At 47.8% G+C, this 25,819-nt stretch overlaps 1 protein-coding gene across 3 annotated transcripts in view; it reads left to right on the top strand.

Moving 5' to 3' along the window:
- LOC142803801 (uncharacterized) overlaps window positions 1-25,819 on the top strand; it is a 491,700-nt gene that overhangs the window by 448,275 nt on the left and 17,606 nt on the right. For all 3 annotated transcript variants that reach the window (XM_075889887.1, XM_075889885.1, XM_075889888.1), the window contains 3 exons: window positions 19,792-20,010; window positions 20,572-20,821; window positions 21,867-22,047. In XM_075889887.1, coding sequence (XP_075746002.1) covers window positions 19,792-20,010; window positions 20,572-20,821; window positions 21,867-22,047 — 650 coding nt within the window. The remainder of the gene's footprint in view (window positions 1-19,791; window positions 20,011-20,571; window positions 20,822-21,866; window positions 22,048-25,819) is intronic.

The raw sequence follows: 25,819 nt of genomic DNA, 5'->3' as shown, positions 1-25,819 counted from the left end.
GCCACCAGAGTTCGAGCGAAACGTTGCTTCATTCTCCTCGCACCAAGTGGCGGAGGGCTTTGAGGATTCTGATGCCACACCTCAGTATCAGCCAAGTCTATGCGATAGAAGCCCTGCCTATGACGCACGATCACGACGAGCACAGCCACATTATTATACTCAGGGTTCTCAGCCGGACTACGTCCCGCTGCGGCAAGGACAGTACCAACCCTACTACCAAGATGTGACTTACGACGAATACGATGAATTCCAGAGAGTGGCAGAAACCCGTTCTTTGCGTGATAACGAACTTCCTCACCGACAGCAGCGGCCCAGGATTCGTTCCATTCAAGATAGTATAAACCGTGACCCTCCCGTGTGCTACAACTGTGGTTTCACTGGGCATATTGCTCGGTATTGCCGCCAACAACAGCGCCAATCACGAAGGACACCAGCCATGTCTTCGCCACCAAGACCCGGTGCTTCATATGACCAGCGGACAACCGACTTGTTTACAAGGGACCGTTTTTTTGCGCGAGACTAGACGCAATGATTCGCCAGCATCCGAGCGGAGTTTGACACCACCATCCAACCGTTCTCGTCGCTCGTCGTCTTCCTCTGCTTCTCCTCTCTACCCTTTTCTAGTCTGTTACAATATATATATATATATATATATATATATATATATATATATATATATATATATATATATATATATATATATATATATATATATATATATATATATATATATATATATATATATATGTGACGCTATGATGACTGGGTGACGTGGCCCGGCTCATACTCCATGTTTATTCCATTCTGCACTTCTTCCTCATCTACTTCTCCTAACCATCCCTGCCTTCTTACGTCACACGATTCCCCCTCCCCCCGAAAGATGGCACCGGTTACGAGCTACAACAAATTGCTGAGAATAAACAAAATAATGGCCAAATTCACAGTTTGATGTCCCGACAGAGTTTCACAATCTCACTAAATCTTCAAGGCCGAGGGAGCAGTCCGGTGATTTTTATGACGACTCTGGTGGACGAGCTTGACTGTTGCGTTCCGGACAGAGCGGGCTACACATGGATACCGACAATACTGCTTGAACTGTTCTGGGGACTAAGCAAGGTTGGAACGCATTGTGGCATTGGCGGCTCGTACGTCGTCGGGGTTGTATTTTTTGTCGTGAATGGTGCGATTCCGGTGCTTCTTGCTTTCGTGCTTTTTGACCAACTGTGACGAAATGCCTGAGTGCTTGCGGTGTGCAAGCAGTGCTTTTGCGTCTTTCTCGGCGTTTTTTGTGGTGGTGCAGTCGGTGTAATAGCAGGTGCAGGGAGTGTTTCTGGTGACTTTTCTTTGTGCGAAATTGCCTGACGTCTCGAATCGGTCTTTGGTTTAGAGATCTTATTTTCCGATGTTCTTTTATTGTTGCGTGCGCTTCCGTTGAATTTCGCGTTCGTCGATGCCCTCGTTGCAGTTTCTCTCGTTGTAGCATGGGTTTATGAACTTAGCTTTGCTTGCTTTGCTGAGGCTGCTCAAGAGATGGCTGTAGTGGTGCCCGTTCAGGAATGGGGCATTCATTACGTTCGGTGCTTGACGAGTCCCGTAGACAGCTGATGAATGGCAAACTGGTGTCTTGCTTGTCGGGCATAGTTGGCAATGCGTCATCATTGCTAGCATGCTCTTCAGAGGCTTCGGTGACGGGGTTCATTAAGGGTGCTTCCGAAAGACAACTGTGTACAAGGCTTGATGTATCATGCACTTCTGAATTTGTTCGATTCTTGGATTGGTGACCACTGCATGAGGGTACCACATGTGACATGGCATTATTAGGTTTGAACTGCAAATTTTGGCAATTCTGCGGTGCCGTAGAAATGACAGGGAGCTCTTCAGGGGCTTCTTTTTCGCTGTTCACTGCGAGTGGTCCTGGCGCCTGGTAGCGTGCGACGTTCGATGCATCTGAGCATTCTGTTTTGTTTGGACTGTCGAGGGTGTGTGCACCGGACGGTGATGCATGAGCCCGTGCGAAAGGAGCATGGCTCGACTGGGTATTTTCTTGGTGTGTGAACTTGTCTATCGTGAACATGGTTTCCTTATGAGGCAAACGGTGAGCGTCAGGAGCGCTTGAAGAGCCGTGTGATGGAAAACCGCGTGGTGGACCGCGTATGCGAGACGAAGAATTACGAGCATCATGTCGGTGGGCAATGTCTCGCGTTGTAGGCTGGAGTGAGGACTTTCGAAATGCCGGCTTTCGTGCAGAAGAGAGGCGTGCTTGATGGTTAGGTTTTTCCCAAAACACGCATGGTCTTCTGAAAGTAAACTCATATGCCACTTCGTCTTGAGGCACTTGTCGATTCGCGCTGGACTTTCGAATGCTTGAGGACTGCTTAGGAAATTGACGATAGTGCGCAGTTGTCTCTATATGGTTGGCAATGAGTAAGTCTTGGTCATAGTCATTAAAACGGGTAATCATCTCCTCTTTGATTTTTTGCCATGACTCGTCGTTCTCGAATATGTGAATGAGGTAAAATTTAAATGCCTCACCGGTGACGTAGTCGCTGAAGTTCGTAACCATCTCCCGTTCCGACCAAGATGCAGCGGTAGCGTGGAGTTCGAACAGGTTGAACCAGTCCTGAACAGGTCCATCGTCCGCTGCTCCGGTGTACTTGGGGATGGGAAGGTCGTCTGATGGTGCTGTCATAATGCTGGTCTTGGTGTAGTTGGGATGTACTTTCGTGGTCCACGTTCGGTCACTGCGTCTTGCTGAGACGTTCGGAGATGGTGGCTGGTTGATGAAGTGGCCGCCAGGTCTTCATCCTGTCGACTCGTGTGACGCTATGATGACTGGGTGACGTGGCCCGGCTCATACTCCATGTTTATTTTATTCCATTCTGCACTTCTTCCTCATCTACTTCTCCTAACCATCCCTGCCTTCTTACGTCATATATATATATATATATATATATATATATATATATATATATATATATATATATATATATATATATATATATATATATATAGTCGTGACCAAGAAAGACGCTGGGGCTCCGGCGCGTGGGTAGCTAGAGCAAGGGGTAGAAGAGAAGGAAGTACAGAACAGCCGGCCCGAAGCAAGGGTGCTGTTTCTGTCTCGTTTATTCCTTTGCAATGGCGCAGTACGACACCTGAACCTCGCAGCGTAAGCCACCTGTACTCGTACAGCTTGCAGGAACACCACATTTACTTCCTAGGATATGGAAACCGCAAGGCTGCCGCCACAGAAAGCACGGTTCGTGAGGGACGGCGTCCAAGCCTCCTCGCCAACCGCTTACCTGCCGACGCTACAAACGCCGTCTGGGGAAGGTGTCCAGGCCTCCTCGTCAGCTCAACTTGCCTTCAACGGTACTGCGATACGACTTCGCAACAACACATATCACAGGAGCTTCTCTTCTGTGGGAACGCGGTCACGATCCCTGTCGCATGGATCCCGTGACACAGTTGCTTCGGGGCTGGCTGTGGGTGCGACGCAGACGAAAAACAAGAACGAAAGCCGCAGCAGACCGATGCTGCCGGCGGCAGCCATCCATGACTTCGGTGCGCAGTACCGTGAGAAGGACGTCCGTCTCGCACGAGGCTTTGTCATCAACTACTCTATTTACACATATATACACATAGTGCATAGCACTTCCACACGAGGTGCCAGATGACATCGAAACCGAAACTAAACGAACAGCACGGCACAACACTATCTAATTCAGATAATGTTGTGTAGAGATCAATCTTCCCCTCGAGATAAAAGAAAATACACTCATTAAAGATCAATAGAACAGTATACACAACACACTACAATGAGAAGGGAGTACGAAGTAAGGAAAACTAACAAATGCACTCGTAACACAGTGCAGAATAAAAACATATTGTACAGCATGCACACCCATTACACAGCAAGGCACATTGCCAAATTCACTAAATCAGGTCGTCCACTCTCTAGACATAACAATGTATACACACGAAGAAATCCACAGTAACCACACTGAATAAGAAGCACACTGAAAAGAAGTACGCACACGAAACCAAGGCACGTGGCCGAAAGTAGCACCACATCATCCCCCTCCGCCAGGAGAGGATGTCCGCATAGTCTGCGTCATGTTTCAACACATGGCGCCGACGTCTGCGCTGGTGCCGCTTCCACGACAGGAGTCTCAGGTGCAGCCGCAGAGAACAGTCTGGTGAAACGAGGAAATCGGCCCAAGAACGTTCGGTACAGTGCACCTTCGGCACAGTGGAGGCCCGCACTCGCAGGTACTGATTGAGGCTGCGGTGGGGGATGAATTGGCGCCACCGATGCAAAAATCGTGTGGGGAAGAGGAACGAGCACTGTCGGTGCAACATCGACCAGCGGAAGCGTCTTTGAAGCACGCGGAACAGGAACGCCACAAGTGGCTCAGCTGGCACGATCGGTGGCTGCATCTCCGGTGGACGTAAAAAAGATGATGTTTCCGGAACATCATCACAGGTTGTAGGAAGCACAGCCAGAATTTGGGTAGGAACAGGCAGAACAGGAGTAACTGGCTAAACTGAAGTATACTCAGGAGCAGCAGACACAATTGGAACATTCATTCTAGTGACGGAGGCACTCCCAGTCGAAGAAGGCAGAGCCAGGGTATGCTCAACTGTAGGCACCACTGCAGGAGCAGGCACATCAGAAGCACGCAACAGTTCTGTAGAAACTTCCATTACGGAGCAGAAGAGGAAGATGTCGAAGCTCAGAAATAGCTAGACACACAAGAGGTGGACGCACGGCTTCATGCTCAACGTCGCGCACACAACTGAGTTCACGTGTGAACAGCTACCGAAATTCACTGGGCATGTTGACCGAAGAATCACGTTGCACGTCGCCTTGGGCACAAGTCATGGAAGCACCGATAATTTTATGGATAATGCACTTACAGCATCAAGACCCAGAAGGGAGCTGCCATTTACAGAGACGTAGAAAGTTACAGAAGCAGTACAACTGCAATACTTGACTTTTGCTGTGAAAGATCCCAATTTATCAATTGTTCCTTTGGAATACGTCTGCAGAATGATGTGCGATAGAGAAAGCCTAACGCCTGGAAAATGTCTATAAATGCCAGCGGTGCCAATTAACGACACGGATGCACCAGAGGAAAGAAAATAGGAGGAAGAGAATGGCAGGGAGGTTAACCAGCCGATAAGCAGCCGGTTTGCTAGCCTGCGCATGGTAGGGGGATTGGGGAGATGAAAGATAGAGAGCAGCGAGGGAAGAGAGATATATACAGCACATTCGGTAGCACACGCGTGCACACTCAGTCATAGTGCAGTATTGTTTTTCGCGTTATGTGACATTTCAGTTACAGCCGCTTGCTCAAGTTCGTGTCGCGTAGGAATTTCTACAAAACTTTTGTCGCCTTCTGTTACGACGTCTTCTCTCGAGCACTTGACAGAATAGTGTCCACAGACATTCGGATATAGTCGATGCGCGCAAAAACGGACGCCAGTGACTGTCTCTGGATGTCATACAACGGAAAGTCGCACAGGGTGTAGCATCTATTCGCAATGGCAGGCATTGCAGAGAGCGTTGTCGGCCATTTCTATGACAAAAGAATAAGATTTTGTAAATGCCTCTCCTAGCCATAAGCGATCAAGAAGAGTGGCTTCTCTTCGGTTGAGCCCAGTGGGCATGCGGAAAGCATCAAAGAGGACAGGTGGTGTTGACGATTCGTTTTGTTGCTTGGTTGGCACCATAGTGAAAAGGTGATTTCACGCGCAAGTCGTCGAAGATTACTGGCAGCATCGGTCCGCGAAAGTGGAATGGCTTCTTCTCGTGTTCTTTCAAGAGCTGCCCGCGCGGCAGTATCAGCCAGTTCGTTCCCTATGACGCCGCAGTGACTTGGCAGCCACTGAAACGTCACATGATAACCTTTGTCGTGTGAACTGTGGAGAATGCATCGAATTTCGAAAAGAGGCTGTTCGTATGGCCCGCGACGCAGTGCTGAGAGCACAAATTGCAGGGCAGCCCTTGAGTCGCTGAAAATCGACCATTGTTTCGGTGGTTCCCGATTGACCACACAAAGTGCAGCGTGCAAAGCACCTAGTTCCGCTGCTGTAGATGCCATGGAGTGGTCAGCCCTAAAGCTGATGGTAACACCAGTGTCCACGAGAAAAGTCAGGGAAACAACGCCCACTGTTGCGACAACGGTAGGCTCAGACGTTGTGTCGTGAACAGCCACATTTAAAACTGTGACCGTGCTTGTTTGGCCGTTACACGAAGCCGGCAAAGTGTTTGCATCTTGACGTGAGGCCTAATCACATACGGCTTGATCATATCCACGTTTACCGCACGCGAGAGAAGTTCCGTTCCGAGTCAGATACTGAGCGAAATTCACTAAGTGGCGAACCGATCCACAACGGGAGCAAAAGGCAGACGGTGACTGTGCAGGACATGGAGGAAGGAAAGTTAAGAGATGGCATGTGAAATCGGCGCGCTTCGTGAAAAGTGTGAAGGAAATGAGATCATGGCGGCCATATTTACTGGGCACAATGGCGGCGTTGTTATGGTGACGTTTTGCGCAGTGGAGCTGGTCTAGCAGCGAGCGGCCGCGGCGGGCGGCGGCATGTGTGCCTCCCCAGGTCTCTTGTTGGGCCGTGGCGGACAATGTCCATGCTCTGCGCCGCGTTATTAGTTACGCAGTGTTCTCCTGGCATTTACTGTGCTCTTAGCATTGTTTACAAACCATTTTGTTCATCACGGGCTTTCAACAGTGCGTAGAACGAGTGCATATTTATGTGTCGTGCGGCGGATAACGCGGAAGAAGCAATTAGTGTTCAGCGAAATTGCGCTGGGCACCATGACGAAGCGGAACGACGACGAACGCCTTGTAGGTCAGTGACGGTTGGGCAGTGCTCCTGCTTGTGACAACGGACGACACTGTTGAGCCGAGCAAGACGCCATGAGGACCATGTGCACATACGTAGTTTCATGTTGTATGTGTACAGTTACAACTTCCATGTGGGTATTAAAACATCTTTTCTGTTCCGCTTCGTATACTCTCCCCCAGCATTATATGTAATCTCAAAGTAACAGCAACCGCGTTGAAGGGTCACTTGCACCGTACTCAAAGTCACCACGGTCGCCGAATGCTAACGCCGGTGAGTTTCACGCGGAACACGGGCACAATGGCCAGACGCTGCGTCGGCCTCGTGTCGGAATGCAAACGTAGAAGGTACAGTTGCTGAATTAATGACTTGAAAACACTCGCCGTTGTCAGTGCATCTAGCGTGCGTTCTCTTGTACTTGCTTCGTTGTCGGTGAACTGTTACTCGCTGTTAATACTCGGACGAAATAATTTTGCGGAAGGTGTCGCGCTGGCGCAGAGTGTTGAGCCCCGTTCCATTAGTTTCGGATCGTCACGACATGCGCGCTGCGCAGCTCACGTACTTCCCGAGCCGGAGAGAGAGTCGTGCCTTCTGCTTGACATTTGTATGTAGACAAGAGAGGAGAATGAGCCCAGTCAATATGGCCGACTTCCGGCTTCATCGCGGCTTCACGACGAGTGACGTCAGGGCACCTACCTTTCCTTCCTCCATGGTGTAGGAGAATGAGAATGTGCGTCAGAGCTTGGAGCTCGCTGCTGCCCTTGAAAAGTCGAAGGCGCGGACGCACCCTTTCCACGGCCTCCTCGCCCCCGCGAGGCGGAAGGGCGGTCATGTTGAGCGCCGCGTTGAAGCTGGGAAAAAGGGGAGCCATCTTTGTCTTTTCGCTGAAACGAAGAAAGAGGCCCGCCATGTTGGCATGACTCGGGAAACGAATGGGTGTCGTTAGGCCCCACCGAAGAAAGTTGCTGCACTGAACGTGGAGCGAACTGCTCTAACTGCACGCGCACAAGTTCTTCCTTTCACGCAATCGATAGGGCATCTGAAACAGTGATTGACGAGCTTCTTTGAAGGATCCGGCAACGGACATTTTGTGAAGCGACCACAATAAAGAGTTGTTGCCCCATCATGTAACTTTCGAACGCGCCGAACCAGCAGGACGCGGCTAGCGACCGGAGACTAGTGATGGAGTCTACAACGGGCTCGCCGGGGAACTGACGACGCTCTTGGAAGCGGAGACGCGCGACATAATCACAAGACGCATCTCTGAAATGGTCGTCGAACAAAGCGACTGCGGCTTGAAAAGCGTCAGACGACGCAGAAGTCTCTGACGCGTTGTCGGAACTCAACGCGTGATAGAGTTTCAGGCCGGCGTGGCTCAACGCGTTAAGCAGCAGGCCTTTCCGCCGCTCTGGCTTGTAAGCGTCTTTCCCGACCGCATCCACGTACACTTTGAAAATGAGCTTCCAATCAGCCCAAGGAATCGGCGGATCAACGGGCGTGGAGAGAAAAAGCGGTGGAGGTATCGGAGACGCCATCACAACTGGTAAACTCTACATCAACGAAAAAAAATCACAGCATATCCACTGGGTGAATGATGATGAGTGGGCGAAGCTCCTGAGGGGAAATCATCGGCAAAACCGTGTCTGTTTAGTGTTCGCCCACTACATCATCAAGAAAGACGTGAGAAACACTGTGTGTGTATATGTACGGCAGAGTCCTCACGCCGTTGCCGTGACGCTTGGGCCTCTCGTTCTCGAACGCTGGGATCTTGGCGGTGGCGTCGCGCAGCTTCACAGAGCGCTTCTGCCTCGCAGTCTCGCACATCGGGATTCTGTCTGCGAGCACGCGCTGCCGCCGCTCTGCGGCCTTATCTATCGGGCAACTCCGAGCACGCGCCAACGGCGAACGGATTTTATTACAACGCTCCCCGCCATCTAGTAAACAATCGAAGAACTAAGCTGCCGCCGCCTTGCGCGCTCGCTGCTCTGCGGCCTTATCCATCGGGCAACTCCGAGCACGCGCCAACAGTGAACGGATTTTATTACAGCGCTCCCCACCATCTAGTAAATAATCTAAGAACTAAACTAGAGGTGGCTACATACATACGCCGAGGATGGACAAACCCACGCCTTAAGGAGTTTAGCCCCTAAAAACTGAACACGAAAATAGAAACTCCTACGCGAAAACATGAAAAAAATTCCGCCATATCCACGAAGTGAATGATGATGAGTGGGCGAAGCTCCGGAGGTAAACCTGGTAAGCCAAGAATCCTCTGTACATTTTGCCCACTCGATTTTATTACATCGCTCCCCCTAGCGTACGTCGCCGCACTAAATCGAACGATTGCCTTCAACCAATGACACGCGCCATATGTGACATCATTCCTATTTTATAAGATTTCGCGTCTTTCATCAACTACAAGTACCGCGTTCTAGTTTATAACATCTTGCATCTTTTCATCATCAGCTACAAGTACCATCATCTAGTAAACACTACAAGAACTAAACGAGAGGTGGCTACATACAAGAGACGGTACCGCCATCTAGTGATTACTGCAAGAACTAAACTAGAGGTGGCTACATGGATGGATGGAGGGATGTGGCTGTACCCTTTAGATCAGGCGGCGGCTAACGCCACCTAGCCGTAATACTTAGTGAACTAACCATTACATTTATCTTTTTTTCCTTTAAATAATGAAGTTGAGGATTCGTACTTCGCAGTGAAGGGTTTAATTTTCACTCGTGCCTTGACTTTAGCCACCAATCAGATAACCTCCTTCTAGTTAAGTCTACCCGCTTAAAGTCTATTTTGCCCTCGCTGTCCCTAAATCCCAGTGCTTTGAAAAACTCTGCGCCATCATCCTGAACTATAGGGTGAAGCCCTTTACAGAACATTATCAAGTGTTCGGCAGTTTCTTCTTCCTCTCCACACGCACTGCATATTGTGTCGACCCCTTCGTATTTGGCCCGATATGTCTTGGTTCGCAATACTCCCGTCCTGGCCTCAAACAGTAGAGAACTACCCGGAGTATTATCATAGATCCTTTCCTTGGCAATTTCCTGCTTAAAAGTTCGATAGATCTCTAGTGCGGACTTCTTAATCATGCCCATTCTCCACATGTCAGTCGCCGTTTCCTTCACTTTTTCCTTAACCGATAGTTCTTTTTGGTTTGGCCACCTGCTGTTTTCTAAGTATTTACCAGTCAACTTCCTGGTTCGCTTCCTCCATTTTGTATCGACATTCTTCATGTACAAGTAGCTGAAAACCTTCCTAGCCCAACGCTCTTCCCCCATTTCTCTCAATCGCTTCTCAAATTTTATCTTGCTGCTAGCCTCCCTGCCCTCAAATGATGTCCATCCCATATCACCTTGTACTCCCTGATTTGGTGTATTCCCGTGAGCTCCTAAAGCAAGCCTACCTATTCCACGTTGCTTAATTTCTAATCTTGCTTGAACTTCTGATCTCATGCACAAGACCGCATTGCTGAACGTCAGCGCAGGAACCATGACCCCTTTCCATATTCCTCTCACAACATCATACCTATTGTAATTCCACAGTGCCCTATTTTTCATGACTGCTGCATTCCTGTTACCTTTAGTCGTCACGTATATTTCGTGTTCCCTCAGATACTCGGTCCCATTGCTTATCCATACGCCCAGATATTTGTATTTATCTGTCATCTCTAGCGTGACCTCCTGTATTCTAAGCTCACTACCTTCGTTGTCATTGAAAGTCATGACTGCTGATTTTTCCCTACTGAATCTAAAATCTAACCTATCTCCCTCATTACCGCAGATGTCCATCAATCTCTGCAAATCTTTCTTGTTGTTGGCCATTAGCACTATATCATCTGCGTACATTAATGCCGGTAGTGCCTGATCAATAAGTTTTCCTTGTTTGACTAAAGAGAGGTTGAAGCCAAGTCCACTTCCCTCTAATTTTGCCTCTAATCCTTGTAGGTACATCATGAATAATAAGGGTGACAGGGGGCACCCCTGCCTAAGCCCCCGTTTTACCTCTGCAGGCTTGGATACCTGTTTTTCCCACTTTATAACTACCTTGTTACCTTTATAGATACCCTTTAAAAGATTAGTGACTACATGTTCCACGCCTAGTGTGTCCAGTATTCCCCACAATTCCTCTTGAACCACGCTATCGTACGCTCCCTTGATATCCAAAAATGCTAGCCACAGGGGCCTGTGTTCTTTTTCTGCTATTTCGATGCACTGCGTCAGTGAGAACAGATTGTCTTCCAACCTCCTGTGTTTCCGAAATCCATTCTGCAGTTCCCCCAGCACCCCCTCATCCTCTATCCACGCCTGCAGTTTTTCCTTTATAATCTGCATCGCCAGCCTGTAGACCACTGATGTCACTGTTATAGGACGGTAGTTGTTTATGTCAGCTTTGTCCCCCTTTCCTTTATAGATCATGCTCATCCTGCTAAGTTTCCATCCATCGGGAACTTCACCATCGATTATTATTGTACTCACTGCCTCTCTCAAAGCCTGCTTAGACTTCGGACCTAATGTTTTGGTACCGTCCCCTGTAATGACATACAGGGGACGGTACCGCCATCTAGTGAACACTGCAAGAACTAAACTAGAGGTGGCTACATACAGGCTACAGGGGACGCACAGCCCACGCCCTAAGGAGCTTCGCCCCTAATAGAAAAGTCTGCAGAGTCGAAGGCAGGAAATGCGACGCGGCTGCTCACTGAGGAAAAGCAGAAGAGGCGCAACGCGGTGGTCGCTAGGGATAATAAAGACAAAGGCGCGAAACGTTGAAGAAGCGTCGCAGCATAAGGAATCGTTGAGGCAGACAGGATGAAGGAGACTAAGAAAGAAAGTGTCCACAGTTTACCTTGCCGCCATTGTTGTGTCGGGATAGGCTGTGCCCGCGACGCCGACGAAGAAGGAGAACGAAGGCCGCTGCAGACCGACGCCGCCGGTGGCAGCCAACTACGACTCCGGCGCGCAGCGCCGAGAGAAGTACGTCCATCTCGCACGAGGCTTCGTCACCAACTACCACAGAACACATATATATACCGTAACTACTTTATTTACACACATATACATAAGGTTCTCAACACTGCCCCACGAGGCGCCACTTGACATCGAAACCAAAGCTAAATGAACACCACGACACAAAAACAGTCAACACCGTTTGACAAGGACAGCTTCCAAGTCTCCTCGTCGCCCGCTTTCCTGCCTGCACTACATGCACCATCAGGGGAATGCGTCCAGGCCACCTCTGTATTTCAACAGTAGTTTCACCACACTTCCCTGAATAATGACATCGCCACTCTGATTGCTGTGACGACAACATATTCTGCAGCCGCAGGCAAGGGTTCTCCAGGTGGCTCACACAACGACGCTGCTAAGATCATCAGCGAAGCCGTGCACTTGGGCCAACAACTTCAGAACCTGGCGCCTTCAAACTGAGTCTCAACCACCAGCATCAGTACCGGGGTCCCTGCTATCTCCGCAGCTTTGCCCCGCTTCCCCCAGCTCCTCACCCGACCTACCGACTGACGTTATGTGCGCGGCGTCCTTGCTGGTTCAGGAGCTAGACAGCTTCGCCTTGTGGAGTACCGGCTCTTTGATTTCTACATTACCATCAGTGGTTGCATTGAAACAACCGGAGCTTTGCGAAGTGTCCGAATGGTTAAGGCAAAGAACCGGAGGTTCGTGGATTCCAGGGCAATGTCATCCTGTGGATCGAGACGGTTAACGCTCTCGGCACCCGCAATGCCTGGGCAGAGCATAGGAAATGGCTAGTGGCCATCCACCGCCACCGCGATGCCGCCAAGTCTCGCACAACTACGAATGCGTCAGGCAACAATTTTGGCCAGAATACTGCGCCAGGTTAAGGTATGCGCTTCACCCGCTTTTCCATCCCTCAGAGCCAGACTCTACCGCAGATGACAGCTCTGCAACTCAACAACTTGCCAATGCACCTCTCGGTATCCAAGCTCGGGAAAGACATTGCCTTGACGGTGCAGATTTACTCAACCCAAGCGGCCAAATTTCAGAAAGCTAGTTGGTAAGGGGAAGTATTCAATTGTTCATTTGTTCCCCGGAAACACCTGCGCAGACAGAATCGCAGGCGTGAAAAGGGACATGCTTGACACGAATACCGGCCGCGAGCAGGACTCTATGCCACACCTTTTGGATTCCGCGACTCTCGCCCCACAAGACAAAAGCGCCACCCAGAAGCCTCAGCTGTGGTTGATGCGGTCTCCATGTAAACCAGCCCTTGAGGACATGTAGATTACAGTTAGTCTAGTACCTGATGCGTTCCAAGTTAAGGAACCGAACAAGCCACCGCTGCAATCAATCTGCTCGCAGGCCCACCAGGATAGCTACTGCTGACTCAAGAGCCGTCACCGCCCGAAAGTGCGCATTACCACTGCGTGTTGGTTGAGATCGAGGAATCTTATTCGACCAACGCGAGCAAACTCATGGAAGACATGTCCATGCATTATACTACCCTCATTGCGACAATACCACAACTATTGGACCCCTTACATGCGTCCTTACAATACGTGTAACACACGCAGGTTACACACCCCTGTTACAGCAGCGCCGTACATTACGACTGGCTCACGTCGTGGTTCTGCGAAGTGGATGCACTTCTTCAAAGCTGCGTAGACGTGTCCGACTACTGATGTGCCATCCTGAGTCAACATTGGCAGTTCTACATGTCAGACGCCAGCGTGGACGAGACAAGCAGCCACAACGACACAGTCAATATCGACCACCAGAGCTATCATCAAATACTCCAGCGAAGTCAAAACGTAGCCGAGACTTTGACACCTCAACACAACCTGTCATGGCGGGCCGCAGACAGGCCACTCAGGCACAGCCAATATCACTCGCCAAAGTCGTCATGGACAGTTGTATATGCCAGATACCAATGTGGCCACGGCCGACCACTGCGAGGCGGACCACGAGACCCACTGGCACATCCACCAGACAACTCGCAGCGTGGCCGGGACCAACCACTGCGATTCAGCCGACCCCGTCCACCAGTAAAACTGTCAACAGCTCTGCGCGCGCGCAGTCATGGCCGAGTGTCTTGACCAAGAAATACGCTGGGGCTACGTATTAGAAGCTCAAAACGAAGGACTTGGTCTTTGTCATGGTCTTCTTCTCTTTCTAGCATTGGTTCTTGTCTGCAAGAAGACTAGAAAGAGGATGCTATGTTATGAACACCGACCGATTGTTAATGTACTTGGCATCGTCCTTCAAGTCAAAATAAGACGGCAAAACCCAGGCGATGTCATATAGACGAAATTAGACTGGGATGGCGTGAAGATTAAAATGAAGGGGCCTATCAAGACGCGCTACTTACTGCACGTGGAAGGCTGAGCTGCCCGCGCGAAATAGCAAGGCGAGTTATTGGTTGAGGCAACATCTCCTCGACTCCAGTGCGGTCCTTTTAGACCTTCATCAGTTGTCGATATCTAGCACGCTTCTTTCGAAATTTTTTATTTTATTTTGACATAGAACGGGGTGGTGGAAAAGAAACCAATTGTTCTCCCACTTTCTTTCTTCCTTCCTTTCTTACTTTGTTCTTTCTTTGTGTTTTTCTTTTTTTCTTTCTTTCTTGCTTGCTCGTTTTTAGCATATTGCAGTGCTTGCTTCAAATTTTCTTTTCACTATATCGGTTAAAGAATCCCAGGTGGTCGAAATTTCCGGAGCCCTCCACTACGGCGTCTCTCATAATCATATCGTGGTTTTGGGACGTTAGATCTCACATATCAGTTAATATCAATCACCATATTTGAAAGTTGGATCTTCATCCACATACTTAGTATTGGACTATGAAATGCAACCCTAAGGCAACATTCTAACGTAGCAAACTCATGTGACGAGTAACTTCGATAAAAGATCCGTTTGGCATATCAAAAACGGCTGATCGCCGACAAGCTCGTGTTTGAGAAAAAATTAGTTATTGCATAGCGTCGCAGACCAATAAGCGTGGGACTGGCGCACATTTTTGGTTTTTCGCAAATCATAGTTCACTAAACTAATGGTTGACAAGATGACAGGACAAGCGCTTGTTTTGCATGGTAGTTGCCCGCACTGAATTTTTTAGAAACCAAGCCGTGGTAACCACATTGGGCAAGGACTACTTTAAAATATAGTGTTGCTATAAACCAAGCCAACTATTATATGTGGGAAAAATATAGCTAGGCATGGTGACAGCCAATCAACGTGGCGCGTTTTCGTTTAGCCAGGCTATCGCTTGGGCGTAAAGTAGCAAGGAGCAGCTCATTCAATTTAGCCAATGCGGTGATGGCCTACAGTGATGTTCAGCATGCGTCTCAACATGACCCCGTAGACTTCACAGTGGCGCTTTGAGTGTGCCTCAGCAGTTACGCTGAACCAGCGCACCATGTTGACGTTCGGCCTGCCGCGTAGCAGGTAATGGTTTGCCATACTTATATGAGCACTGCTACACGCACAAAAATGACGAGTATGTCATGATTGTCACGTAGTAGCGAGCATTTGATATTGCCGTAGTAGGCGTATGTATTTCCAAACAGACTGCTTTCTTTCAAACTTTATTTCTTCAATTTTCTCAAGCTTTGCTCAATTAGATGTTAACGCCGGCATGATCATACGAAACGCTTAACACAGGAACAAAAGCTTCTCGATTTGGCAGGGTGGTCAAACAAAGGTATGTTGTTTTGATTTGTGACGACGAAAAGGGGGAGGGGATTGCGAAAAAGCAGGTGAGAAAGGAGGGCACGTAACAATTTTACAGTGTGGCTGAATCCATCTCTCGCAAGCAACGATGTTCTATGTGGCACCGGCTACTCCTCTTTTTCTTTTTTTTAGTTGATAGCAGCCATTGTGAATCTGTGTGTAATCACTAAGCTATGCTAATAAACAGGTGAGTTATTATTCATAAACCAGTGCAGCCGTCCGCGTTGAGATAGATTGCGAGAACTGGTCTACTAGTGACGACATTTGCAGTGCACGATTACGCGCTCTTACACGTCCTGGAAAAAAATTCATTGCAGTGCAGGCAGAAAAAAAAATTGGCCCCGTATCTGCATGTAATCTGCAAATGTCGTCGAAAGATGATAGTCTTGAGTGTGGAGAGAGTGATTTATTTGATGTTCTGCGCAAGAAATCGGTGAATGGTATTCCGGAGGCGCTACGTTAGAGTGCCTCGAGCGTGCAGCGGAGGTGAACGAGCGCATCAAGTCGCGTCACACATGAGACATGAGTGCCATCTGGCAGTTTTTTTTCGAAAACAAAGCGCGTGGCCCTGATACGTGCGTGCGCGCCCGTCTCAGAGGTGATAAAGTGTAGAACGCAAGGTGACGGGTAGGGGCCACCACCGTGTCGTCTTAGCATAGCGTTGGAAACACTCGCTTCTTCGTGCGAGCGTTGCATGGTCAGTGCCGCGTGATAAGCGCTACCGTCCTTAGAGTAACTTATGTATGCCTTTTCTAGTAAAACACGAACATGCAGAATATATTCGTGTTGTTATGATGCATCAGATATGCGCAATAAATGCTTTTTTAATTAACAATTGCACACGTGTGATCACTGATTCTTGAGCAACATTGGTGGGCGCTTCGGTGGGGTCGGCGGCTCGGGGAATCGGTTGGTGCTGTTTAGAGTAACCGATTCGCAGTAACGGTGGACAAACAGACAGAAGAAAGCTTTTGCGTCGAAGGTCCCCAAGAAAGACTATCGTCTTTAAAAAATCACAGCATATCCACGCAGTCCATGATGATGCGTGAGGCGGAGCGTCCGTCAGTTCGTCTGCGCTGCCATCCGTCCGTTCGTTGTTGCTCTCATCCGTCCGTGCGTCCGTCTGTGCGTTGGTCTGTCCACACGTCTGTCCATCCGTGCATCCATCCCTTCATGCGTTCGTGCATCTGTTCATCTATGCAGCCGTCCATCCATTCGTCCGTGCGTCTGTCCATCCGTCCATGCAACTGTCTGTCTCTTCATTCGTGCATCTGTCCATCCGTCCGTCCAGCTAGTTAACACTCTAAGTACCCACCATCCCACATCTTTTCATTAAATATTCATCATATAGAAGTACCGTCATTCAGCAGACATTCCAAAGACTATACGAGAGGTGGCACGGCTAGACTAGAGGAGCGGCACGCGCGCACTTTCATACGGCCTACGCTTCGTGTCTATAGTTCCCACCTTTCGCCGCCGCGAGTTGATGGAACTGCAGCCCAACACTCGCTAAACCTTGCTAAAACCAAGGAGGTTACGCGCAGCGAATTCAACGTGGCAACCAGGTAGCGCTCAAAGTGCGTCCTTCTGATACTAGTTATTTTAGTAAGCATCAGAATCAAGGCAAATTTTATTTCACATTAAGTCACCGATACTCATCTCTGTAAGTTATTTAATCAGAAAAAAACAATCTTTTTATTTATGATTAACGTGCGTGGGTTTCCTCCTCAATTCAAATGAGTGCGTGCGTGTCGCTCCTTTATAGTGCGGCTGTGGAGGTGGCTACAATGACGCACTTCTACTACTGCTACTACGACTACTACTACTACTACTACTACACACATCGCGGACGCACGACCCACGGCTTAAGTAGCTTCGCCCCTAAAAGGTACAGTTTCGCAGTAGAGGTAGTCGATGCATGTGATAGTATAAAACAAAAATGTTACGCGAGGTAACGCTAGCAGCTAACTCCTTTTCTGATTAGATATTGGGCAGCTACACAAAACGCTGGTTTAAAAACGTACGACCCCACTAGGGAGCGATGTGGTGTGCGCTCTGTCACCTCGACGCGAAGTAAGCGGATAGAATACAGAAGCTATACAAGGTGAGGAGCCGTCCACTGAAGTATGCCGACGTAGCGCCAGTGACTACTGCCGGTTTTTCCTCGGTACACTTGACGGCGAACACCCTGATTATAGTTTGGAGTTGCCGCCAGGACTAACCCACCACTATGCTCAAGTGGCATGGGGGCTGTACTGCTGATCAGAAGATCACGCGATTGAATCCCGGTCACGACGGCCACATTTTCAATGGAGGTGAAAACAGTGCAGACATTTGCACTGAGATTTAAGTGTAAGAGCCCCAGTTGGTAGAAATCTCCAGAGCCCTTCACTACGGTGTCCCTCGTGTTCATTTATTCGTTTTGGAACGTCAAACCACAGCGATTGTTATAGTTAGCCAAGCGACACAGCCCCCTCCCCCCACTCCACTCGACATCACAGCCCCCCCCCCTCTACAGCAGGGACTGCGCCACTTTTTTGTGCTTCATAACCTGGCTGAGCTGGCCGGCGCGTCTCATTTTCGCTTGACCAGCGCCATGTTACAGCATCGCCAAACTTTCGATCGCACAAGAACATACGATGCAAGAACATACGATGCAAGAACATACGATGCCGATTTCCGACTCGCTCTCCGAATTTTGTGCCGACCGTTTGTGCCCCCACGATCTCCGACGACAGCGCAGCTCTGGCCGACTGGCTCGCCCTACGCCATCTCCTGCCGCCGACAAAAGCTCTCGCTCAGGGGTGCCCCGTCCTAGGACTCGTGCGACCGTGTCCATCTTTTCTATCTTCTCCTTGCTTCTGTGTGTCGCTGTCCCCACGCCACGCTCTCTCCTTCCCCATCCCTTTCTATATACGTTTAATCCTGTTCTTTTAATCACTCCTTACCCCCCGTCTCTCGTGAGCTACTGTTGAGGTGTCGCAGTCTGATGCAGACTGTTACGGGGCTCACTTTTCCCTTCTTTTCTCTTTAAGAACCACATAAGATGTCAATTTCCAGAACCAATATAATAGCTATCTCAATGAATGTCCCGTATGAATCTTTGGTTCAATTAGAGGTCCCTGTGCCATCTATGGGGTTCTTGACAAGTTTTGTGACGGTATCACGAGAAATCGTAAAGGTAGTTTCGAATTTCTGACAGGTTTGAAGAACGCAGACAAGTTGAGCGCTGCAGTATTCGTGCCAACGTTTCGTTTGCAGTCTTTCAGGCTTAAATAGCAGCTTCAGGAAATATCGCAGCTCATATATTGTACGCCACACAGCAGAGAGGCTGAACAAGGGGCTGGTTTTGAGAGTGAGAATGAACGTAAACGAACTGATCGACACATTGAAAAGCCAGGAAATTGAAAAGGCTGGCAGGATATTGCTCAAATGCTTGATGGCTCTGAATTAATGACCAGAATAAATCCCACAGGCATCGCTCCAGTGGCTTGTGTCAACATGTGGATGTTTGGATGCACGAATGGGGGAGCGCGTGCAATGCGATAATGCGCGGACCGCGGTCTGACGTGTTATGCGGTAGTAATTATGAACACGGAGGCTCGGTCCGGAAAAAGCGAGCGCCGAGGCAAGCGCCATTAATCAGTGGACGTCAGTAAACAGGCTGACTGCGATGCTCTGGGGAATTACCTTTTTTGGTCTTGATTCCATTTTGATCAATTCATTCTTATTGGTCATGTCCTCGCTTGATTTTAACCTCGTTTTTTTCATGTCGCCTGAAGACAACCTGTGTTAGGTATTTTTGGTCTATCTCTTTTATTTTAAAAAAAAGCGGGCAGGCTTTTTTTGCCGATTATTAGAATGTAGAATGTACGTGATGATGTTTGTCGGAACGTATAAGCCATCATACGTTGAAACATTCCCTTATTGTAACTTTTCTCTCCCCTTTTCCTAAGCGTAGAAATTGCATATACAGTTTTCAATATTGGTGTGGACCACTCTAGGTTTTGAATCTCCTCTGTTTGATTTTTTTTCTAGTCATCAACGCGCTGTTGTCTTCAGGAATCGAAGCCAACAATGTTATGAAGAACGGTCTCTAAAGACTTGAAATTATTACGGTTGTTTTTTTTCATGCCGCTTTTAGGCTAGTCTGGACCGAAGCGACTTACTAGCAACCACCTGCACCTCTTCTACTTTTTCATTGCTACAGGTTCCCACGGACTCCTTACAAGCGCTACGATCCCTGGTGTCCCTGAACCTGAGCTACAATCGCATGCGCAGCGTCGGTGCCTGGGCGTTCCGGGGCCTGGTGTCCCTTCTGAGGCTGTCGTTGTTCGGCAACCGAATCGTCACGCTCGATGCAATGGCATTTCAGGGGGTCGGCGGAAACCTCACCGTCATCAACCTGGGCGGAAACTTCCTCTCGCAGGTCACTCACAAGTACTTATTTCATTTACGTAACAGCCTAATTTCTATAACCTTGGACTGTGGGATGCAATTCAAGTTGTCCGCTGATTTAGCTTCGAGATGACCCGAGTTTCGGAGAACAATGCAACCTATGCAAAGTAACACATGGAAGTTGAAATGTGGGCATACGAACGACACTTATCTTCAATTAAAGGTGACAAAGTTTTCTTGTTCCCAGACTGTTACTATTTCTCTCACTTTATATCTCTAGATTAGTTGTTTCTTCTTTTCCCCTTTTTCGTTTGCGGTTATTATGCACCCCATGTACTTATCGTTCCTCCACCTCTATTCTTCATGACCTCGGAAGCTGTGAAGGTTACGTCTCAAGCAGTGCGATGTACTGAAACAATCACTGCTTCTGATCTATCGTTAGAAAACATAAAGCAATAGCTTGCGCACTCCTTTTTTTAAAGAAAATCTCTTCTCGCTGTTTTATGGCAGAAAACGAACAGATGGTTATGCAACTTAAGACGCAGAAATATGAAATTGTTTATCTTTTTTTTGTTTCCTGTGTCTGGCTCAGGTTCCGTCGGAGTCCCTACAAGGAGTGGCTGTGCTCCAGCAGCTCTTGCTACACGAGAATCGCATTGACGAGCTGCTGCCCGATCGCTTTCCATTGGAAGGACGGGCGCTTGACATTCTCAATTTGGCCGACAACCGCATTCAGATGCTGCCAGAGGCCGCATTTGCGCGGCTAGGCTCACTGGTCTCGTTAGAGCTGGAGAGGAATGGACTTGTTGACATCCACCCGGATGCGTTCCTCGGAGTTCATGGTAAGCAGACGCCGAGCATATTGAACAGTTTATGATGAAGCGATAATTTGATCTTTTGATGAAGCAGCGCACAGGAGGAAACAAACAGAAACACACACATAAAGAACGCAAACACAAGCACTGCTCTGCAACTGATTATTTATTCGCCATTGATCCAGCCTATGTAAAAAAGAGCACGCACATGCATACTCATAGCTGTGACAATGATGAAGACTGCAATACCACTAATAATATAATAATAATAGAAGCATCTTATACACATGTGGTGCTAATAAGAAGTTACAAAAAACGTATTTAGTTATATACCAAGGTATTGGAGCGCTTTCCTAGAGGACGATACCGAAGACCAACTGACACATTTATCTTCCCAATTGTCGATTTATTTCTGCGATTATTTCCCACGTTTCTTTGTTGCGTTCTCTCCACACAGCCCCCGTAATAGTTAGAGTAGGAGCCCAGCCACAAACCCTACAATGGAAAGACAAATGTCGAGCATCTTTAGCCGTGACGCGATGGTTGTGTTCCGTTAAACGTTTATGTGTGAGCTGCTAGCTCGTAAAAAGATAATGTGCTTCGTGACGCCAGAAGGCATTAACGAAAAGTTTTTGCACTCTGACCACCGGGACTACTGGCGGCGCTGACTAATGCTCCGAGGCTTAGGCGCAAATATATGCCCCATAAAGTGGACCGTGGGATGAGTGTCGCCGTGGCTCAATTGGTAGACATCAGGCGCGGTACTCGTAGGTTGCAGGTTTTGTCTCTGCCAGCGGCAAATAATCTTTTCGTCCGCTTTACTTCATTTCCAATTAGATCATTACTACATACTCCAACCCCTGCCATTTTGTTGCTTTTCTAGTCCTTTAGTTCTGATTAGTGTATGCACTTTGCTGTTTTGTATATAATTCAATGGCTAGGTATACGACGGATGAACAGATTCCTGCCATGTCACAGTACTCCCTATTGTCTTGATAGTTTACTTCATTGTATGCACCGTTAACACTTAATTATCGGTTCATCTCGAGCTCTGCATACTTTTGTGGTGCAGCGACCATGGAATGGTTGAAACTTGGCCACAACTACCTGCCCGAAGTTCCCAGTGAGGCCCTGCAGAACCTCACCGCTCTGCGGGAGCTGGACCTGCGAGGGAACAACATTTCGGCCATAGCGAGTGATGCGTTTGCAGGATTTGGAGCCTCGCTTAAGTTTCTGTACCTTCAAAAGAACAGGTAAGCATGCGAAGTGTAAATCCGGCTGAATGGCGCGTTTTCGTATAGGTCCTAGGCTAGTTACTTTACGAAATGATAAAAAATATTCGGGTATATTGCGCCCTTGGAACCTTTGAGCCTGAAAAACCTTAACCATGTTTTGTTCAAGTTTTCTTTCCAAGTTTTAAAAGTGGAGCTGTTTAAGCTTATCGTTTTGCCAGTTCGCTTTACTAGCTCCTCGAAAACGGGTTTCGTACCAGCTCCACAAAAAGCAATAGAGCTGCCGCCGCATAGTATTTGTAGTATAGTATACAGCAAGGAGTGAGCAGGGAAGGTGAAGGCAAGAAGGAAAGAAAGAAGTGGATACGGTAAAAAGGGAATTTACCAAGGAGCTCATAGTGTAGCATAGCCAAGCTTAGCAAGGGCGGTAGAGGGAAACAAGATAGTGAAGAGGGAGGAAAGGAGCTGGAGAGAGCGTGAACCACAGCATATGCATGTATGGTATAGCATAGCGAATGGGGAGGGCGAAGAGGAGTGAGTGGCGGCGTGTGTGCATGATGTGAGGGTTATAATGAGTGATAGAAGGCGACCTAGGCAATGTGGAAAGAGATCAGAAAATAAACACCAGAGGAGATAGAGGTAAAAATGAGGAGCGGCGGCTGCATTTTCGATGGACGCGAAAGAGTTTGGGGGCCGGGTAGTTAGATTCCGGTGCACACTGAAAAACCCCAAGAGGTCGAAATTTCCGGAGCCCTCCACTACGGCATCTCTCATAATCATATGGTGGTTTTGCGACGTCAAACACTACATATCAATAAGTCAAGTCAACGGTGTCCGTATCATTCAGAACTGCATAATGGTGAATTGTATTTAAAACGGGGGCATTTCTTGCAACACAGGTGGGTGACGAGCGCCCTAGCGCAGTTTGCTCACATAAAGCGTGTGTCTGTTATTCTCCTGCATGGACGAGTTGTACTGGTACCCCGTCGCATACACAGCATCTTTTTTTTAAATGTGGCTGCCTTCGGCAGAGTAAACTCGGCAATTATTAGGGAAAACAGAAATTACTCGTGCGTATTGGTTAAGAACAAGTTACAGGCAACCGGAATAAAAATGCAAGTCAATTCACACCATCCCTACAAAGCGGTGATAAAGATAAAAATCATATTTTGCGTCTACATTGCGATCGCGCCGCAAAACCAAAACCACCAATGAACGTTGCCCATCGGCGTAGTCACAGACCGCGTCAAGCGCTGACGCTTGGAATTAGTTCTGTTTATCTCCGCAAGAAGGTACCAGCACAGTAATTGCTAACGCTCATTGTAAGTACCAAGAAGTGGCGGCGCCACCCTCTGAGCATGCAACATCATTACGATGCGAAATATTAGGTGGAGGTTCTAAAACCTACCTGTATGGCACATTGCGATAAAAAAAAAAACCACCCACGTGTACATGTACGGAGAAAATTTAAGGGCCTAAACATGAACAGAATATTTTGGCTTACCTTCATGACCTGAGAAATTTTGTATTCAGTTACAACCGTCTTCTTGTTCTTTTTTCTCTTTCTGTCCTGATTATTATTGCGCGCGCGTACAATTTTGTCACAATTTTGCTCTCTTAACGCTTCTATGTTCCATCGACTCTTGCAAGGTTGGCATATCTCGGTAAAAAGGTGCGAAAGCGTGCACATGTAGTGAAAATACACAACAAAACCTTTAAAAAGAAAATTACTAATGAGGTACCCATTCGAAGATTCCGTCTTCCCGTAACATTGTTAACTTCTGCTATGGTGGCCCTATGTTCACTGAAGCCGCATTTGTTTCAAATTGGCAACCGTATTCCTCAATATTTGTTTCTTTATTTATTGATGCCCTCAAGGCCAAAAGGCATTACGGCGGGGAGTGGTCAAAGAAAAATAAATACAGTAAATATAAAATTCGAAATACAAGCGTGTTGTGTCTGGGTTATACAAACATATCTAACGCTGCAATGATTTACGAACTCAAGTAACTGGGTAGTACAGAACAATGAACATGTTTTTCTAGCCTAGTATACAATGTTAGCTAAGTTATTTCGCAAGCAAGCGCTGTCCTCGAAGCCAGCTGTCAATCAGGCAATCAGGGAAGGTGGTTCCAGTTTACCGATGTGCGTAGAGAGTGAAGTATTGTGAACAAAGTTTTGTCTGAAACGTAGGTGCGCCTACTCTCGGAGAATAGTCTAGCCCGAGTGAAGTGAACGATGGAGGAGATCAGATTTCGCCGCGTATGTTAGGGCAATGGCGGAAAGTTTTACGGAACAAACATAAGCGTGAACCGTGGCGTCGAGACGCTAGAGATGGCGAAATAGGAGTGTTTTTCATGGCGGTGACACTTGCAGTATGAGAGCAGTTCGTTAAATTAAAACGGGCATCTTTGCTTTCTGCGAGTTTTGTGCATTAATAGCCCCGTGAAGCGTGCGCTACCGATGACCGTCCAAGGTTGTTGGCAATATCGTATTTATTTTCCAATAGGATTATACTGTTGTTTATTGACGTTTCTTCGCGTCGCGCTGGTTCATTTCACTCGGAGAATACACGTTAAGAAAAAAAGAGATAAAATGCCCGTGCTTCATGGACTTTTATCTTCAGTTTTCTTTTCCCTGCATTCTGTGCAGCAGAACCTTTATCTCTCTGCCTCCTTTTTTTTAGTCGCTAAAATGTCACACAACTCGCGGGGCTCTTTTAACTTCGCGAGAATGGTGCAACTGAAAGGAGAGCGACATTTTCCGGGAAAAAATCGACGAGCTACCAAACAGTATTGGCAGCAAGTCCCGCCTGTTTTTGCTTCTCTCATATTTTTTTTTTAGAGAATCGGTCGTGCATCACCATCTTCAAGTCATGTCTAAGGAAGCCTTGTTACGTGCTCACAGACAAAAATACACGAACCCCAAAAGAAAATAAACCACAGAAATGTGCGCAAGCGTTCTGTGCTGCTGCCACAAAAGCATCGTGTGTGTTTTTTTTTCTCCGTCTACGCCACCGCAACACTCCCTTGGGACGCAGAGCATGGAACGAAGAAAGTGGGGAGAAGATGTTTATGGTCCCATTTTTAAAAATTTTACTCTTTCTGTACTCCCTTTTCGCCGCGCATTTTCCCAGTCGTTTCCTTCCGCTGCCACGTTGGTTTTACTCGCGAAAGTGAAAAACACGTGGAAAACGTTTCATACGAGGCCGAGCAAGCGTTAGAGTTTTGCCCCACCATTGTTTCCAGATGTGTTGTCAATAGAGCCCCACTATTTCCCCGCGCCTCAACATCTTTTAAAATCTCTGTGGGCTTTCATAGTTTTTTTCTGATATAAATTGGGCGCGTTCTTTATTTATCTTTTTGATTTGTCTTTCGGGAACACTTCTATGCAGCTCGAGATTGGTGCATGCATCACAATTCCTGAGATTTTTTTATTGTACTTGGCTCACCATTGTTTTAAACGTCTTTTGAACTTGTTTTTTTTTGTATATAAGTGCCCCTCTTTAGAAAAAAATGAATAATTTTCCGAAAATTTCTTTCGTTTAGTGCTCACAAGTGCGGTTTTCATACAACAGCTCAAGGCTGCCCAGCAAGTCCATAAAGCGGCGGTGAGGCAATAGGCCTCCCCGTCCCTACGTGGGAGAGGCCCACAATCATACTCCTATAAAACGGGGGTGGAATTCTCCAGGACCTTAATAAAGTTTTTCATCCATCCATTAATACATCACCGACAAACGTCATATTTAAGGTGGAGTGAAAGGCAGATACCGTAATTTCCTTGGAGCGTTATC

The sequence above is a fragment of the Rhipicephalus microplus genome, chromosome 3 (genome assembly GCF_043290135.1).
Source record: "Rhipicephalus microplus isolate Deutch F79 chromosome 3, USDA_Rmic, whole genome shotgun sequence".
NCBI classification, from domain to species: Eukaryota; Metazoa; Arthropoda; class Arachnida; order Ixodida; family Ixodidae; genus Rhipicephalus; species Rhipicephalus microplus.
Note: the sequence above shows the minus strand (reverse complement) of the source record. Positions and strands in the feature narration are given on the sequence as shown.